The 20,181-nt window shown below is 41.5% G+C and overlaps 1 protein-coding gene across 1 annotated transcript in view; it reads right to left on the bottom strand.

Annotated features, from left to right (window-relative positions):
* Positions 1-15,335: 15,335 nt before the first annotated feature.
* The window catches only part of KCNMB1 (potassium calcium-activated channel subfamily M regulatory beta subunit 1), a 35,647-nt gene continuing 30,801 nt past the window's right edge, over positions 15,336-20,181 (bottom strand). The window contains exons 4-5 of the mRNA XM_072400796.1: positions 19,099-19,294; positions 15,336-16,746 (exon numbers count right to left, since the gene is read on the bottom strand). Of these exons, the coding sequence (XP_072256897.1) occupies positions 16,450-16,746; positions 19,099-19,294 (493 nt within the window). The 3' untranslated portion in view covers positions 15,336-16,449. The remainder of the gene's footprint in view (positions 16,747-19,098; positions 19,295-20,181) is intronic.

Genomic DNA, 20,181 nt, shown 5'->3' with positions numbered 1-20,181 from the left:
AGAAAACTTACTTTAAAACTGAAGTACGACTACTCATCTAAACCTAATATATCTAGAGATGTTTCATCTCATAAAGAAGATTTCAGAACACTAAAACTTCTACAAGAACTATATGAGGAAAGCAACACACAACCCCGTACATCAGACCTTCCACCCCCTGATATCCCAGATTCAGTGACACCTACTATACCCTACAAATGTAAGAAATCAACATACTTTCCTCCCCTATCTTATAACTCACATGTCCAAACTTTTGTGAATGTCATCATCACTTTAAAACCTAACACCATCCTTCCAACTTCTCCAAATCCCAAAAACACGCTTTAAAAAATCTGCAAACTAATCCCAACATTACCATAAAACCGGCAGACAAAGGTGGCAACATAGTCATCATGGACAATTCTAAATATGAAATCATGTGCCCCAATATACTCCGCAATACCGACTGGTATACAATCATCTTTATTAGGCCACTTGGTGCCTCTGCCTACCATTGAGGTACCCTTTGAAATGATCACAATGAATCTGGTAGGGCCTCCGGTGAAGTCTGATAGGCGACACCAATACATTCTTGTAATCTTAGTTTCTCGGTGTCTCAGGGTTGGATGGTGGGCTCTATGTATCGCAGTCTGCTTTGCTCTGTGCACTGGGTACTTTGTACTGGGTGCAGAGTCTAAGCAAAAGCCTGGTTTTCGCCGAAGCTTCTAGTGGCAAGGATGTTGCGCTGCAGATCGTTGCCAGGTTGCGGCTCCTGTGCAGGCAGAGGCTGGTGATTGCTGGCAGGTTAGGACCAAACTGCAGTACATGAGCTGGAGGCAGAAGTGTAGTCAGACAAGGTCAGGGCAGGTAGCAATCAAGAGTAGTCAGACAGAGCTGGGATCAGTATGCCCCCGAGTCAAGAACAGAATCAGGAATGCAGACAGGGACCTAGAATCAGAGCCTAGGAGAACTCCTTGTTCAGACAATTTCCTGTTGACAGTCATTTCTTATATAGGAAAGACCATGTGATATAATGCATGGAGACCATGTGACCTGCTGGTATTTAAGCCCACTACCAGAGGGAGCGTTGGAAAAAAAAGCATTTCAGGTGGTGTTCAGCTTCTTACAAAAAATACGAAGTAAGAACTGCCAAAAAGGGATTAATCCCTGAGTAAAAATTAGTGAAAAAAGTTTTTTACCTGTATGGGCATCAATTAAGGCAGTGGTGCCCAACCTTTTTTTTTTATCCCGGGCTGCTGTTGACATTGGGATAAAACTTGCGGGCCACAATGCAAATAAACATTAAAGATGTATGTTTCAAGCTAAAATAGTTTTAATTTAAAATTAAATTAAATTGAAATGTTTCTAGTTACCATAACATACATGCACCAAATGAAAGTAATGACAAATCAAGAATCTCTGCCCTACATCTCCCCATTCTTGAGTAATTAAGGTTCACAGAAGGTAAGTGGCCAGATATGTGTGACAGGGTAGCACAGTATGACAGGTATAGTTTTTCATATCTTGTGATAGTGCTGGGCACAAGATTTCTGCACTTGCAGTCACATTTCCCTTTTCTTACAGAGTAATTGGGATTTATAGAGATTAGGGGGATAGCTATGTGTGACAGGGTAGGCATGATATGATGGCTATAACATTTTATTTGGGAAGGGGGGGTCATAAGAAATTTGCTACTGGCTCCCACTTTTCCAGTTGCCAACATCCCTCTGCTCCATGGAAATGGAACAGAAGGTAAATGTCCAACTATATGTAACAGGCAGCTTGCCAGCCGCCCAGTCCCTTGCACCGCAGCGTCAGTAGATTTGACTGCAGGCGGCAATGAGAGGTACTGAGCATCTCCCCTGAGCCAGGGTTCCATGGCACAAGAAAGGGGTAACAGCACTGCAACCTTACCACCAACCTGAATGCAGCCTTGAAGTTTTGTGAACTTTAAGGGGCACCACAGCGCACGGACAATTGGCAGTACCCTAATGTTCATTGCCATGAGAGTGGCCCCCACAATCCATCCCTGATTTTTGTTAGGATTTAATTCTTGTGCCACCGTATCTGGCAACTTGTTATGTGTAGAGGTATTACAGCTTTCAGTTTCTATGACAATCAGTGAAGGAAATATGAGGATTTACACAAGGGGATAATGATCTGTGCTTGGACACAGATTTCATGCTGCTGCTGCTGGGATTATCTCACAGTACAAGGTGGGTGGGAAGCAGCAAACAGAGAGAAAATGAGGAGAGGGCTGGATCTGAGAGCTTTAGGTTGGGCATCCCTGATTTAAGGTATGAGTATTCCTTGGGGCCACAGAGATTGCCAAATGGGCCAAAAGAGATCCTGTCCCAACAAAGGAACCTGAATTTAGAATAGTATAGATTAGTTATTGCTTAGGAGTGGAGAGAGGAATCAAGAATGAGAGAATCCGGGACATGCCTTGGAGAGCCTCCTAGATGGATGTCAGCCAAGTGAGCTCCATTACCATCCAGTTCCAACTCATCTTTTATCAGCGTCCTGGGCTTCAATCATGGGCAGAATGCAGAGGCAAGGACCCCTCCACTCCTTCCAAACAATAACACACCCTACAACCAAGGATCAAAGCGTTTTTCAGGCATAGTGTGCAGTCAGATACCCTATCCAAGATGGCGCTGCCCAGTGCCTTCTGCTTTCCTCTATCATTGATTGCGAACATCCCTGGCTAAACAAACTTCAGAGAGCACTCCTTCCTACTTTCCATTGGCAGAAGAATCCTACAGCTCTGACTCCTTTGCTGATGTCTCTCCATGGGCTGCATTAGGCTCGGTCTCTACCATGAGGCCTACACAGCTTCTGGCCTCCAGAGAGCCCTATCACATGCACTGGACCCCTCACAGACTGCATGCCACCTATCCTGCAACTCTCAAAGACCCTGGCATCTTCAACCTATACTTCCAGGGTGAATACAAGCTTTTCCACCTTATTAGTGGAGGGGCCCCCACCTAAGCCCCCATTGCTTTCTAGTGCAGCTAAGCTGATGGATACCTCACATACTACCTTCTGGTAAAAAATTTTACAGCATCTTCTTACCACAAAAGACTTTTATACCCTGATTACTGACGCTCAAGCTACATGTGGCTTCAAGATTGCTTCAACTTTGCTCTCTATAAGACACACAGCCACTTAGATCACTTTTTTTTGTAGATCTACTGCTCCTCCGCTCTTGTGTTTCCACAGATATCGACCTGGTCACTGGTCAGATAATTTAGAGAGTTAATACACCAAGAGGTGTATCCGGGTCTCCTCAGGCCGGTAGCACGGGATCACCCAAGGTACAGAGTCTAAGTAACACCAGGTCTTCACCAGGGCACCCCGCAAGGGGTGATGGGGCAGTAGCCTGGAGACCACTGGACTCTTTGGTGCTGGGAGTTACCAGGCCCTGACCTTCGGGGTCACCCTACCTGAGGAGGAAAGCTGGAGCGGCCTTGATGTGGAAACAGGTGGCAGACCAAAAGAGTTAGATTCTAGGCACAGGTCTGGACAGATGGCAAACAAGCTTGATCAGAGCTTTTAGGGTGCTGCATGCTAACTCAAGCAGAGACAGAGACCCAGTGCTTCGCTTGGCAGCTTGATAAGGCAGACATGCACAGGCCACAGGACAGTTTAGTGGGGAGCACCATGGGAGCCGACAGGTATTGTGACAGGGTGCCATTGGCGCCCCAAATATTTTTTTTTTAAGCGACAACCAAAGCTGAGAGTAGCCTGAAGCTAATGCTTTTTGGCATCTTCAGAGGCAGTATTTCATATTCACTAGAAAAGGAAGAAACATTATTGTAGAGAGAGTTACTAAGCTCTTGTTCTACATCTTTTAAGATTGAGGAGAAAGCTGAGCTGTGACCATGCATCACAGCCTTTACTGTCTCCCAAAGTATCCCAGTGCTGCTGGTAGAAATTAAATGTGACTGAAAAGCAGAAAAATCAACAATGTAGGAGGGGAAGCACCAACAAAATTTTCTTAGGCGTGGTTGGTCCATGTTGGTGGAAGGGGCATAGTCAGATAGAAAGATGGGATGGTAGCCTGATTTATCGCGATTTATCGAGTGTAATGGCTGATCATTAATACCAAAGAAATCAATACATGAGAGCGTACTATACGCTCTAGAGCAGTGGTGCCCAAGCTTTTTTCATCTGGGAGCTTCTGTTGACATAATGTTGAGATAAAACTCTGCTGGCTGGTCACAATCAATACAATTTTAGGGGGAGTTAGCCACAAGAGTCCCCCACTTATCCTACATTTCAATATAACGACAGCTCCCCTTTCAATAGAAATTGGCGTTTAAAGAAAATAAGCTGACATTTATGTGACAGAGCAAACATGGTTTGGTAGGAGTGATAAAATAGTGGAAGGGGTAGCCACAAGAGTCCCCCACTTATCTCTACTATTAAAGGGAAATTAGGTTCACAGAAGTTAAGTATCCAGTTTTATCAGTTGTATCTGGTGATGGCACTGTGGTGATGAAATTTTAGGGGGAGTTAGCCAGAGGAGTCCTGCACTCGCAGTTACATTACACTTTTCTTACAGAGAAATTGGGGTTCGTAGAGAGTGAGGGGATAGCTATGTGTGGCAGCGTAGAATGATATGGCACAGCACAGAGTGTATTGACAGTAGCCTAATGCCTATTGCCAGGGAAGTGGCCCCTGAAGGTCCCTAACATGAAAACTCAATTTGGGGACACTGGTTTTGAAATAACCCCCCTTAATGTGGACCTCGTTGAAAACTCTTCCCACCACCACATAAGGATAATGGCCTTGCATCAACAGTTGTACTAGGTCACTAAAATTATTAGTGACCATTAAGGGTGTAAATGTTTATTAGTGAACATTAAGGGTGTAAATGTTTAGGAGAAAGTACAAGACATCGTCAACGCTGATCCTAAGAAGTATGTAGCGAGACTGGGAGGATCAGCTAGCCTATTCTCTTCCCAAAAAAAAACAGTACCGCCAAAGACCAAAACAAGAAATTATAGTTATTAAAGTCAAACTATTTAATGCCATTAAATATAACAGTTAAAGAGAATAAACAGTTAAGTTCATATTTACCTTAAAGAGCATCTGAGAAACAAATAAAATAAAACAATTGGATCAGAATCAGTATTCGCAGAGCCGGTTTACTGTTGTAATGGTTGAAACAATACTGAAGCATACAGCTCGGCAACAGTTGCCTCATACAACTTAAGACTACATTGATGTCACGCTGTGCCTCATTAGTTTTTCCGTCTCTAGTACAGTTCATTAATTTAGTGCAATATAAAGGTAAAAAATTGTCATTCAGAATATAAGAATTTATTGGATTAATATATTTGTTTTATTATTATTAAAAATGCAAATAATGTCCAAATTTTTCTGAGGACCATCAAAATTTTCCCACGGACCACTGGTTGGCGACCCGTTAAACGTCTCTTCCCAACGGAGAATAGATTCAGTTCATCTAATCTCTCCTCATAGCTTTGCTATAGCAAAGTCTAGGTACACAATATCAATTGCTACTCCACTGCCTAACTATTTACCTATTTACTTTCTTCCTCATAAAAAGAAAGTAAATTCATTTGACAACTTCAGTCTTTCTTGACTCCTTGCTGACTATCACTTATTGTATTATTTTCTAGAAGAAACTTCTCTATGTGGTTCTTTATTAAACTCTCTAGGTCCTTTCCATCCATGGAAGTTAAACAAACTTACTGGTCTGTAGCTATTTGGTAATGTCTTTGCTACCTTTTTGAAGATATGAACCACATTGGCCTTACACCAATCCATTGTCAAGATTATCTATTTCCATATTGACATTTTTTTTTGTTTGACGTCAGGAAATGAGACTAATGTTTTCTCAAGACATCCAATATTAGTATCAGTCCTATATGGAACTATTAACTGTCACATTTAATTAGAAGGGTTCAACCTCACTTATTTGTTTGAAATGATAATCACCTTGATTCGTACATGGTGATTTGTTATTGTTTGATTTGTATTTAAACATTTTCTCTGAATACATGTTTGTCAAAAAAATCCTCTTTTTCTCTTCTTATTGTTTAAATATTTGTATAACTTACATTAACTGAATTCATGTTATGGTCACTGCTATCCAGACTCCAGATGCACATTTGCTGCATTGTTAGAAAAAACTAGGTCCAGCAGAGTATCATTTCTAGTTGGGGCTTCTATAAACTATACCATACAATTATTTTTTATTAAATTCATATTTTTGTTCTCTTTTGCTATACTTGTAATGCCAATACTCCAGTCAAAGACAGGGTAGTTAAAATATCCCATTACTAAAACTAAGCCAGCATTGGCAGCCCTACCTGTGCTATTAGTTGATTATCTATTTCTTCCTTAGCACTGGGGGAACTACAGCAAATGTTATTATTTAACTGTGCATTATGCATCCCCATATGTAACTCCACCCACAATGTCTTAACCTCATCACATGCTCCATCAACAATTTGTTCTTTCACAATAACTTTCAGATAACCTCTCAAATACAGACACACACCACCACATTTCATTTGACTCTGTCTTTAAAAAAGAGAGTAAAACCAGGAAAGTTGGCCTGTAGCTAGCATGGAGCGAAGGGACACATGACAGGGTGAGGAGGTGAGACAGGAGAAGGAAAAGTAAAGGGGTTAAAAAAAAAAAAAATAGTAGGAAAAAGTGCGGGAAATTCAAATTAAATGCGGGAAAAATGAATTAAGGGATTGGTTAGAATTTTGTTATGGGAGGGGAGATTAAAGTATAAATAAAGAGGTTGAGGGGGGAAAGGGGGTCAGTTTTACCTGAAGCAGCAAGCATCTTGGAAGCCCACCAGTACAGAATGGCCGATCTGGAGACATTAATTGAAAAATTGCGGGAAGCTGCTGAATCCAGAGGAGTACGCTGGCTGGAGGAGCAAGTGACTTCAGTGATGGCGGGGGCTGGGGGTCGTGCGGCACCGGAGCGCACATCCCCGTTGCGTGTTTGGCGGTCTCGGCCGCCGGAGCGTTGGAGTCCTAGTACCAGCGCCGCTCCAGGAGCCCCAGGCGGGACCCTTCGTCTCCCTCTGCCCGGAGTCGAACAGTGACGTCTGGCGGAGGGCGCGGGAGGAATCCTCATCAGAGGCGGGACCCCTTCGCAGACCCGGTGAGCAGTCCTTCCACAGGTGTCCGGTCTGCGCAACGTAGGACCCGAGGAGAAGCGGCAGGGGGCCTTGCGGGTCGGGCCAGAGGCGGTGCTGCACAGCGGAGTAGCGGATCGTCCAGAGGAGAAGATCCAAGCCAGGAGCCGGTGAGGGATCGCAGTCCAATGGAAGTGGAAGCGGTGGCGTCGCGATACAGCAGGACCGAAGAGGAAATATGGAGGTCAGTGGCGGTTTCCGGTTCCCAGGCTGGCGGGCGGAGGATCCAAAGACAAGGCGGGATAGAGAGGCCGAGGAGGACTTCTGGGTTGCGTTCGGCGCCCGGAAATTAGGTCAGCACTCGCCACCAGGAAGGGGAAGACAAAGGAGGAGGCGACAGCGAGGAGGAGAGGGGGACACCTTCCGATGGAGAGGTCCAGGAGGCAGGCAGCGCAGAAGCTCCAGGAACCAGTAGCGGTACAGCGGCTGAGGGTCCGAACGGCATCCGTCAGCCCGGTAAGTACCTGGCTGTGTGGGAACATGGTCGGGGGGAGGGGGAGAAAAATCAGTATGGCGGGGATGTTGTTAGTCAGGATGTGATGATTGATGCAATTTAGAATGTTATGGGGGGGTCAGGCTCGCAGGCTATGGCTGGGGAGGGAGTGAATGCAGGGGATTTACTGAGCAGTTTAAGGGCCCTATTATGTAAATTTGAGGGTTGCAATATGAATGTACCTGGGTTTGAGGGTCCCCAGACAACTAGTGCAGGGTGCACCCAAAAAGAGGCAGCAGGAAGCAGGGGGGAGGATAGATGTTCTTTGGGTGGCAGTGTGCTTTCTACCCCGGGCTCGGGGGCATCGGGGGGAACGAGTGTTGGTAGGGATCATGAGGGTGAGATCCGCAAGGGTGAAGGGGAGTCGGGTGGTCAAGGTGTGACGGATGGGGCAAAAGGGGAAATATATGTCTGTTTTGAGGGTCCTTTGGGTGCGCATTTGCCGCCGGAAGTGCGGGAAAAAATTTGGAAAGGTGAATATGTGGAGATATTTTCATTACTGCCGGTAGAGAGGTTTGGGAGTAGGGATTTTGGGGGTTTGGGGATCCTGGCTGGTTTGATCCAACGGTCGGTGTGTACGGGTACCTGGAAGGCATATGTTGGCACATGGAGGGAGTGGTTTAGGTTCTTACAGAGGGAGTGGGGGGGTATGGAGTTACATAGTGTGGACTCTTCTGTATTGATGTTTTTATTGGACAATTTTCAAAAAGGGGTTTCGGGGAGTTCCATGGGTAAAAAAATGGCGGCCTTGGCTTTTCTTTTCAAAGTTATGGGATGGCAAGATGGGACCAAGTGTTTTCTAGTGCGGCAGGCTTTTAAGGGTTACAAAAAAGGCGGCCGTAGGCACGATTCTAGAAGGCCAGTGTCTTTTGAGATGTTAGGTGATTTGTGCTGCAGCTTGCAGGACATCTGTTCTAGTACTTTTGAGGTCATTCTGTTTAGGGCGGTTTTTGTGGTCACCTTTTTTGCAGCATTACGTTTGGGTGAAGTAGTGAGCCCCAGCAAACTAATACAGGGAGGATTGGGGAGGAGGGACGTACAGGTAGGGGATCAGAGGGTGTTGGTGTGGGTCCGCAAGTCAAAAACTGATCAGTTGGGTCGGGGTATTAGACTGCATTTGGGATCCTTGGATTGAGCGGAGCTATGCCCGGTTAGACTGGTACGTGAGTATCTTAGGGTCCGCCCCCAGGTAGAGGGCCCCTTTTTTGTACATGAGAATGGGTCATACCTAACCCGTTTCCAGTTTGGAGCAGTTTTTAAGAAAGGTGTAGCGGCTATCGGCAGGAACCCAGGTGAGTATTCTTCCCATTCTTTCCGGATTGGTGCGGCCATGGAGGCCGCAAGGTGGGGTAATACAACGAATTGGGCCTGAAGTAATACAACGAATTGGGCGTTGGGAGTCCAGGCGTTTCCAGCTTTATGTACGGCCGGGTTTGTTATAAGCTAGGTGTGGGGAGAGGTATTGGCTGATTAAAAAAAAAAAAAAAGAAGAAAGGGTTTGGGGGGAGTTTTTTTCCTACGGGTTAACAGTTAAGAAGTCAATTATATAAAAAAAAAAAAAAAAAAAAAAAAAAAAAAAAAAGGTATTGGCTAATTATATAAAAAAAAAAAAAAAAATCGATTGCTGGTATTCGTTGTTCTGTATTTTGCAGGTGAACCGCAATGCCTGATATGGATACTGGGACATTCATATTGGGGAGCCAGGAGGGCAGATGTGAGGCGGAACGGAAGGCAGCTGGGCTTGTGTCGTGAGGTAGCTCAAATCCGTTGGATAGGGATACCAGGTATGCAGTGGCGGAGAGTAGTGCCCGAGGTTAACAGATTTGCTGGATTGGACAGACCTCCTGATTTGCTTCTGATCCACGCTGGAGGTAAAGATTTAGGGATGAGGCCTATGAGGGAGCTAATCAGGGATATTAAATTTGATTTCCTAAGAATTAAGGACGCTTTCCCGAGAATCGTGCTGTTGTGGTCGGACATTGTGGCAAGGCAGTCCTGGCGGCATGCCCGGTCAGCAGTAAGTATTAATAGGGCCCGGATTAAAGTGAACAAAGAAGTGGGGAGGTTCATAGTCAGGAATGGAGGGCTGGCCATACGGCATAGGGAGTTGGAGTCAGAGCCGGCGCTGTTCTTGCGGAGTGATGGGGTCCATTTGAATGCGGTTGGGCTCGATTTGTGGTTGTTAAGTTTGGAGGATGGTTTGCAGAGGGCTTTACAGGTGTGGAGGCGCTCGCAAACATAAGGTTTCATGTTTGCGGCTGGGTGGCGTTCTTTCATAAGGTCCATGAAAGGGTTAAAAGTTTGCGGCAGGTTGGGGGTCTCTTGGTTAAGGGGTGGCCTCGCACGAAACTCGGTTGTCGTGGGGGCTAAGTTTTAGAGGAGGTCATCCGCTGATTGTCCCTGAGGCGGCGTAATAGCGGCTGGGGGCCTGGTTAATGAGCGGATGTAATTTTGGGAATTATAAATAGAATTGGCGTCATGGACCTATAAGAAAGAATTTTAGTGTGTGGTGCTGAAAGAGGTTGTTTTTGTTATAAAATGTTATAAATATATATATATATGTCTTTATTGGTTATTAAATAAAACGGGCTGCTATGGCCAATTCCATCCAATAAGAAGTCTGTTGAGTTTTGTTTGGCTACCTAGGAAAGGTGGTTGGGTGTGGGATTGGGTTGGGTTAGCAGCTCATGGATCTATCCACTCTACCCTAGTCATGTGAAGAACAAAGCCAGGATTCAGCAATACCAAATAAGTCATAATGCTCTTCATCCATTAAGGCTTCCAACTCCCCTATTTTATTTGCCAGACCTTTGCCAGACTAGCATTGGTGAACAGACTCGTTTTACCAGCATTTACCAGCACTGTTTGCCAAATCCTTTTGTTTTTCAGCACAACTAGAACTGCACAATCCAATGTGTGTGTAACATGGAAAACTCCTTATACTTATCTATAACTATCCTCAATCCACCCCTCCACTAGTGACTGACCCTTGTCTGACCTTTCTGCCACCTTATTTAACTGTCCCAGCCCCTCTGTCCTAGTTTAAATATCCCTCTACCATTCCCCTAAATCTTTCTCCTAGAACAGCAGACCCCCCATTGCATTTAGGTGCAAACCATCTCTGACATACAGGTTGTACCCCAATGAAAAATCAAGGTTGGTCTAAGAACTCAAACCTTTCCCTTTTGCACCAGGGCTTAAGCTATGCCTTTAGCTGTCCAACTCCTTCTGCCTTTCCTGTGTTGCGCATGGCAAAGGCAATATTCCAGGGAATAAACCCTTGGAGGTCTTTTCCTATAACTTGAAACCTAGTTCTTTAAACTGATTTTTAAGGATCCTTCATCTTCCATATATCCTGTCATTGGTTCCAACATGGACCAAGATAGCTGGGTCATGCCCAGGCCCTCCCAGTAATTTGTCCACTCAGTCTACCACACCACCACGAACCCTGGCACCAGTGAGAACGCAAACTATTTGGTTGAAGGGATCCGGGCGATGAGTGAACTGTGTAAAAAAAAGCCTTTAGTTCCTCACATTTTTCTGCAATCTTTTTGTTCAACCCACTGAAATAAAGCTGAAAGTCTGCAGTTCAACTGCATCTGAGTTGTTTCATTTAAAATTAATTGTTTCATTTAAAATTAATTCATTTAAAATTAAATGTACAGAAACAAAATTAGAAAAAAGTTGTCTTCGTCGAAATATTTATGGACCTAACTGTAAGTTTGTATATTTTAAGTTCTCCCATCCTCCCTTTGCTCAAGACACATTGAAGTGTATTGAAGAGTGCAGGAAAGATAACAAGAATACCTGCAACACTATCGCTTGCAGAATACCTTACTGATGTTTTGGCATTTTAATGCAGGATCATAGAAAGATTTACCCATTGGTGCAAAAAGTTTTTTTGAATGGCACTTCTGAATAAAAGTAAGTATATGGTCCACGATCACATTGTTGAAGATGTTATGATGACTGCACATATTATGTATTATTTATTTGTTTGTTTAGAAAGAGATATGAAGGTCCTAATTTTTTCTTCTGATGAAGCCAAGCAGGTGGAAGGCGTCAAGAACATAAACCTTGTTGTATTTGTGGTTCAAGAACACCTGACTTGGTTGTGAAGGCCCCTGTTAGCTGAGCAGGTCCTGGAGCCATCATACCGCTGCACACACCTTTGTCCAAGGTAGCTTCTGCTTCAGTATTCCAGGATAATATGAAAAGACATAAACAAACTGAATTTTCCACAGCTTTTATTAGACATGTACAAACTGCTGCAGATTCCTGCTTCTGCCACAGCTTTGATTTCATCACACTACTACATCCCAGTGTTCAGTCAACCCAGCACCTGTCATCCCATGTCCTGACTCTCCTGCAGATTATCCTGAGTCCTGTATCCTGACTCTGCTGAAGACTGTGCAAAGACTGCACCTCAACTTGAACATTTCTGTAGAATCTAAGCAGTCAAGCCGCCTCTCTTGAGACAGGAGAAACCAAGTTTTCTGTGGCTCCTAAGGTCATGACTAGTGTAGAGAAGATAAAAACCCCAACTCTTACCACCACCTCAACTTACCACTCCTACAAATGAATAACCACACCATTGTTTTGGATTAAATTGGCCATAGCAGCCTTTTATTTTAAAAAAACAGCTCTTTTAACAATTTTAACATTTTCCACATTTTTCTACATTTTGTGAACAGGTAATAACATAGAGTTGCAGGTCCCTGTAAGTACTAACACCCCCCAATCGGATTGTGTTACTGTGGATACTTCCGTTTCCTGGCCCCCAGCCGCTACACCACTGGCTCAGGGACAACGGTACCAGCATCCGCAGCTCCCCTTGCCCTCCCTGAAAACCAAGTGTCACCTGAGGCTCTACATAAACAGGAACTCCATACCTCTGATGGGTTCCACCCTCTTTGTTACTTACACCTATCCTTAGCCACTTTTGAGATGCAACCCCGCCGCTGCCATGACAGACCATCCCTTTACCCCGTAAGCCCTATAACATCCAAGACCAAAGAAAACAAGCAAATAGGGGGGCGGGTGGGCGATTGTTCCTGTTTTGCTTTCCCCAACTGATTTCTCCCCCTTCCTAACCCCTCGCTTTATTCCTTCGCCCTTGACCCCTCCTACCACTTGACCCCACCTCATCACTCCATGCTGCTTGACCACCCCTTACTCAAATTACTTCTTTTTGTTCTGGTCTTTTCCTTCTCACTCCTGTCATGAGGCCCTTCGCCTATTCTATTTATAGTCTTGCTCCAGGCCTACTTTCCTGTGACACTGTTTCCAGTCTCTTTCTTGGCTTTCTTGATTTCAGTGCTTTCAGTTCCTTATATATTTGTCTGTGCTTCTGTGTGTTTTGAGTGATTTACCAGTACATTAGGAAACCTCTGACTTTGCCTAGTTTGTTATACTGTTCTGTGAATTAAGACACAGAGTCTGCAATAAGCCCCTGGGAATGGGGCTATTCTATTGGTAAGAGCCTTGATTTCAAAAGAATATTTCTAGACTGACTGTTTTACATAATCATGTAGTGGGAAACTGTCGGGAAACCTGTGGCTCCCTTTATCATCTGTTGGTGGCATCATTGTTAGCACATTTTGCATGTGTTTTCACTGGTAACCTCACCTGGCCTAGGCTGTGGCCTAGGGCACCATGGCTATTAGGGGGCTTCATTGCACTTGTCAAAATGATGACCTATTAGCCTGGAGCACAGCACAGCATCTCATGACACATCCTGTGCCCAGGCAGCAGTTAGCACATAGGTGTCACCAGAGCTCACAGCAGGGTGCATTTAGTAGCCCAGGTGGCCTCCTCAGACTGTCCAGAGATAGTGCTGTGGTCAAAGGAAAGGTAAAAGTGTAGGGCAAGTGATGACATGTTGCAGGGGCAGCATGCCATCTACTCTGTGCTGCCCTGGTGCAAAGCAGTCCTTCTGGGGGCACCTCTGTGCCCACTGTCTCAAGACATACCAATCATTTATATAAATGATATCACCTTAATCTTATCCTGGCTGTCTTCAATATTTTTGCCCCTCTGGTGCCTCCCAACAACCTGTAATTTAAGGTAATTATGAGCACTTTTCTTCTTGCTTCTTTCATTTTTTCATAGGGCATCAGGCAGGTTTCTAGGCAGTCACTAGCACTATGCAGTGTGCAGGGTTCTAATATAAGCAATCTACTACAACAAATCTTGTAATAAGGCGGTGTGATAGAACTACCTGGAAGCACCAAAGAACTTTAGGTACTTAAAGCTGAGCTCACCTAATTATTGTTTGACTCAAGCTATGACAAGTGTCCTTATTGTTATATGTGATGGGACGAGGTGAGGCCATTTTTTAGGTATATACACAACAGGAATAGGGTTTTAGAGTTGTATTAGTTTTTTGGTATTTTGTGGTATTATCCATAATTTTAAATGGCATCCCAGCGCAATAAGGCTGTTTTTGGGAGGGGGGGTGGGGCAGCATAATTTAGCTGGCCTAGGGGAGAAAAAAACAGAAATTCAGCATTCTGTTACCCAGAAGATGACCTGCTGCAGGTTTCAACATAACACCTGTGAGACAACACTTTTGCTTATCAGAAGGTCTTTATATTCTAGCTTCACATGTCCCGCCCTGCTTTAGCAATGTACCTATGACACTGATGACCACTTGCTCCCTGAAATCCAGTCTTTGCTTTGTTCCTGTTTGCTGTTGCCATATTACCTTGCTTGCTCCCTATTGTACACTGTTAAATATTGTTTGCTGCTATTGTATGTTTGAGAGTTATTTTACATTGTGTTTGAGTTTGTTTGCTGTGTCATTATCAGCTATGTGTTTTCCTTTCCCAAAAGAACACATTTAGCTCACCCTCAAGTTCAAGTCTTTATGTGTATGCTGCCAAAGCTGGTCTCTCTTCTGTTGCTGGGGAAACTCTGACAGCATATTGCAATCATCTTAGATTAGGATAGCAAGCTCTTTAAAAAAATGACTTTATTTTCACGAAGAATGACTATTCTAATATTGTATTATAAAGAAAAAACTTTCTGCTAAATTGGAAGATGGTTTTGAGTAAACAGTCTTTAATTTTATTTATTTTTTAATAGAGTTTCTATTGAAAGTTAGATAGTGATTTTAAGAAAATGTCCAATTCCTTAAAATGTAATAGTAAAATAATTTTGATATTCTTTACTGACATTAGAGTAAGATCTGATAGCAAAACAATTCTCGTTGCATAAACAGCAGAATTGGTAAGAACTTGGACCTCTAAATCTAGCTCACTGGGGGGGGGGGAAATAATTTAACTATTTTAATATTTAAGGAGTACATCAATCCATTTGCTGATTCCCCTTCTGGGCATCAAGGAAGACAGAAAATACAGTGCCAGTGCTAACAGTTCTTCTAAAAAACACCTATAAAGCTGAAAGGTAGTTAGGCCTAAATCAGCATAGCTGGGTAACTGCATGCTATCTGCTCCCTTGCTGTAGGAGATGTCAAATGCCTTTTGTGTAATTCTGGTTGGTTCTGGTGGTATGTAGTTTTTTCATTACTTTAAATTAAAAATACTGTTTTAGAAATTAACCATTTGACCATGTATTGAAAAGAAAGGTTTAGTTTGATATACTGAATTTTGAAAAAATGTCAGATGAAAAAACTAATAAATGACTATTAATAAAATCAAACCAATAAACTATTGTTGTATTACTTGTATTGTATAAGTGTACTTTGTTTAAAGATTTCAAGGAGTACCATAGCAAAAAAGCTTGGTCGCCATATACAGTTGCACGAATGGACTTTATCAACTTGGACAGTTTAGAAGTTCACTTTATAAACTGTATACTCAAAAAATACAAACTGTCACAATGGGAACAGCACGAAATTGTCATCTCCTCAGAATAAAAATGTGAAAACCTGCAGTTTTAAACAATATAAAAAAATAACAACAAGGATAGAACAGTCACAAGAAAACTTTTGAGCTTCTTTCCAAACACCCCTGATTTATTCCACCTATAGTGACCCTAATAATAAGAGTTTAAGAAACATGAGTTCTGCAGGAAATCATGTTATTAATGTGACAAGAGGTTTTGTGAAAACAAGCCTTCATTTTTATTATACATAGTGGCACTAGTCGTTTAAGTATTTCAAGTAAATATCAATTCCTTACTTCTCAATATTGCAGGAACCTTTGTTTTGGAAAATAAAAAAAACAATGTTAAATGCTTGAACAAAATTGTTAGTTCTTTGAACTTTACCTAAAGCTAGCAGAGCTATTGACTTTGCTTAGCCATGATTGCTGATGCATAGTTTTGTTTTTTTCCTAATGTCTTCTCAGGCATAACATTTGTTGTATACATTTCACTTATATTATAAAATGATCAAAACCAAAATCATTTAAGCAACAAGCACTTTCACCATATGTGAGATAGTGGGGTTGATTTAGATAAAACAATATGCATTAGGTCTATATAGGAAGTAATGTTTTTTTGTTTTCAAATTGGAAAGTATGTGTCCAGGTAAACATGTTTAGGATGTTATTTATTATAGAGAGTAGTTTCTATTTGTTTATATAATTATATATCTGCATTGGCTTCTTATCTAAACTAACGTGTACATTGTATATATGTGTTAAACACTGTTTGTTTGTTGTTTTTTTGTTTTTGTTTTTTTTTGTGAGCAGCCTTTTTTACTCTGTGTATACCATATCTAAACTAAAAGTGTGTTTATATATAATGAAACATTTTTTATTATAGCCACAAAATCAAATATGTTTAAGGATGTTTTCCAATTGTAATTGACATTAATAAATTAGGATTTGACTATCTCCAGGGCTTTGTTTGCTTGCAAAGAGATCATGGCAAAATACTGGCTGATTTTAACAATAATAACCACACAAAGTCCAACAGTAAACATCGATGTTGGCCAGAAAAAGTATGAAATCATCTTCTGGGGTCCAAATTTTCTTATTAAAATAATACCCTTCTGTCTTCCTTTTGGGTCAAAGTAGCAAACAAATGAAGATGTTTCAATAAATCTTCTTTGAATTTCTTGTATGTGTATTGCTATTTCTGTGTAGTTTTCCTTACATTCAGGCACATACGTACACTGAAAAAATGAGCATTACAGTTATTAATATATAGTTAAAATAATGGTTCATAAAAAAATATTACAGTTTAAAACTAGAACTGCATTAAATCAAATATCTATGCAAAATGACTAATAAACATTCCTTTTAAAAATTCTCTGTAATCCATATAATAACCTTTTAACACAGGACTGTGCCAAATACCCTATGAAACTTGGCATGGTGCATACATTTGACAAAGGCAAAATTGTACTTGAATTGGGTTTTTTGATAGTAACACATTTTCATTGGATTGCATGCAAAAATGTATTAATACTACTGATTTAATGTATTTACATTGTAGCATGTGATTTACAATTTTTTAAGTTAATTGCAGAGCCCCTGATCATAGTGTTGTCACAAAAATTTCAGGGAGGGTCTGTGGGAACAAGTGGGAAAAAATTAACACTAAAATGTGGTGTTTCCATTAATCCAAATAAAATGTGCAGATGGAAAAATGTATATATTTAGTTAGAATGAGACTAGAAAAGTAACGGGTAAATACCCAAACTTTAAAAAATAACTGGCACAGGGCAATACAATACAATTACAATAATTGTTACAGGCAACGAATCTGGCCTACAGACATTGAGAAGTATAGTAGTCCATTGGATGATGACTGCTAAGCTGTAGTATATCTGCAATTGACAGGAATACTATGGATGATTACAAAAATACAAATTCTGAATCCAGTCAGATTTTTCAACTGCTCTGACCAGATTTGATCAGATTTTTTTGTGTTCTGAGCAACTCATGTCAAAAGGCCTGGGCTAACCAGCTAAGGATCCAATTTTTGCGTTTTGGATAGGCAGTAAGGAAGTCAGGTGCAAGTGGAGGGTCTAGATAAGCCAAAGAAGTGTTCTGCCAAGATTGTTTTTTCAGCTTGATGGAGGTAAGCGGTAGCTGGGTGGTCAAAAAGTGGATGGAGCAACATGTTTACAACAAACTTAGTGCGCCCAGTTTTTTATGTCATAGTTGTCCAATAACTCCTATAATTGTGTCAGCTTTCTACCACCCCCTATAATTTGTTTCAATTTTGTAAAACCCTCCCTCTTAGTTGATCCAAATTTTCTATCGTCTTTTAATGTACCCCTGTATTGCCACCCTACATCCCAGTGCCCCATATTTTGTAAAGAGTGTAATCACTTCTAGGAGTTAGATGTATTTAATGCATTGTAATAATTTAGGATCAGGTTGTAAAGTAGTAAAAAAAACAGTGGCATTTACTGGTTTCCAGGAATGGTAACATGTAGTAACTGCTAGGCTTGTTTATGCATTTGCAAGTGGCTGCAAAAGCCTAGCAAAGCATTGCATTTTTTTAGTGAAAATGTTTGAAATAAATGTGAGAACCTAAAAAGTCCTTACATAATAGTGACAGGTATTTCCAATCCAAGTCTATGGCGATGGCTAGGGTGGCTAAACACCCATGACCTTTGCATGTAGTGTCTGAAAAAACATGCCTTTTTACTATCAAAAAAGGGAAAAAGAATTAACTATTAAATTATTAATTATTATATTATTAAATAAGAAATTATTCTAATGTTATCTTTTTTTGCAAGAAATTTTAACCAGTAAAACGGTGTAATACCAATTACAAAAACTGCTTTTGTGAACTAAACCTTTAACTATGTCCAGACTGCAGGTGAGGTTGCAATGAGATTACTGCCTTTTCACTCCAGTGACCTGCTACTTATGAGGAGATGCTGGGAACATCTAGCATACACCCATGGCAGCCCAATAGGGATGGGGGTCGCTGCCATCAAACTGCCTGCAAATGATGGTTCTTTAACCTACATCCTGGTACACCTGGTGTGGGGCAACAAGTGGTTTATCTGAACTATCAAAACCTTTAATTGAACCAGCAGCTTGGCAGTTCTCAGAGTAAGAACCAGCAGCTTGGCAGTTCTCCTGTCCCTGTATCTTCCTTATTCTTCCTGAATAAGGAAGATACAGGGACAGGAGAAGATACAAATGTAAACATCTCCCCTCCCAGTAGAGCTAGCAGATTTCCCAGACACACTAACTACAATTTCTGCATCAAGTCCTGACTGAGCTGTTGTGTGATGACAGCCAGCCGGGTGAAAAGGAAAAAGCTGAAAAATTGCTGTGTAGCTGATCAGCCCCTGTTTTGACAGGACATGGTACAGCAGTGAAATTGACTGGAGACAAAAAGTACTAATGATCCAAATCCAAAAATAAATTTAGGGCCAATTGACTCCTCATCAGGTTTTTAATTTTTCACTTTGTACAAGTTGCCACATAATATGGCCATGAAGGCTGGATTACAACAAAGACAAACCTATGAACAGATTGATGAAACAAATGAACATTACCTTGTTATTCCATTCTGGAGATTCTTCATTATGATAAAGCATAAAAGTGTCTTCTGAAAAATTCAGATTTACCAATACTTCCAGACACGGGTATTTTAATATAATTTCAGGTTTCGTATTGCTGTTATGGACACAGTTAGTTTTGTTTTTGAAAGTTGCTTGTACAAGGGTACACATAGACTCAGCAGTCCACACGCTTTAAAGGCAAAAGGTTATATTAGATTTAATATTATGTGGGTCACATCATGGCAATTATACAATCAACACAATACAGGGTATCTCTGAGGATCTGTAGAGGCTTACCATTTATTGATTCAATTTTTTTCCCCTCCATTAATTGCAAATGTTCACATCTCTAAATAATGTATGTTTTACCTGCCAAGTATGAGAAAGCCCTTTTTTATGCAGTCAAAGTTGTCCAGGTATTAAGACAGATAAGTAAATATATTTTTATTACTATAAATATACAAAAATACAAAAAAATATATTTATAAGAATGTTAAAAAATTTCTGGAGCCATATTTTATATTTTAGAATTTTCATTTCGTCGCTTTTGATTAACTTAAAAGCTACTTGCAGTAGTAGCGTTGAAAGTGTTGAAGTCAAAGTTTTCTTCATTTTAGGACTGACTTCTGTTTGTCTTTCCTGATTTAAAACCCTTTTATGTTAAGTAAAAATTCTGTTTTTTTTCTTTTTAAGTGCAACAATTTTGTTTTTTTCTAAATCGAGAATGAATGGGAGCACAAAGCCTCCCGGGATACCTACGTCAGGCATCCTGGGAGGCTCTTGGGTGCTACTTCTGCACATGCCCGAACATCTCTGCCCTGGGGGAAAGAAGGTAAGTGTTTTTTTGGTTTAGGCACTTTTGCCTTTAGTTCCTCTTTAACCACTTTCACGATTACTAGTCTCAGAAACAATAGGGTTTTTTGACCTCCTCGCTACTCAACAGCTTGATGTTTCCCACTACATGAGATTGTTTGGTTAGACCTTTCTTGTGAAGGCAAGGTGCTTTTTTGGCCTCCCAGCTCCATACTAAACTGAGTGACATTGCCACTTCTTCATAAACTTGGTTAGCTCCTCTAT

Source organism: Pyxicephalus adspersus, chromosome 2 (assembly GCF_032062135.1).
Source record: "Pyxicephalus adspersus chromosome 2, UCB_Pads_2.0, whole genome shotgun sequence".
In the NCBI taxonomy this organism is placed as follows: domain Eukaryota; kingdom Metazoa; phylum Chordata; class Amphibia; order Anura; family Pyxicephalidae; genus Pyxicephalus; species Pyxicephalus adspersus.
Note: the sequence above shows the minus strand (reverse complement) of the source record. Positions and strands in the feature narration are given on the sequence as shown.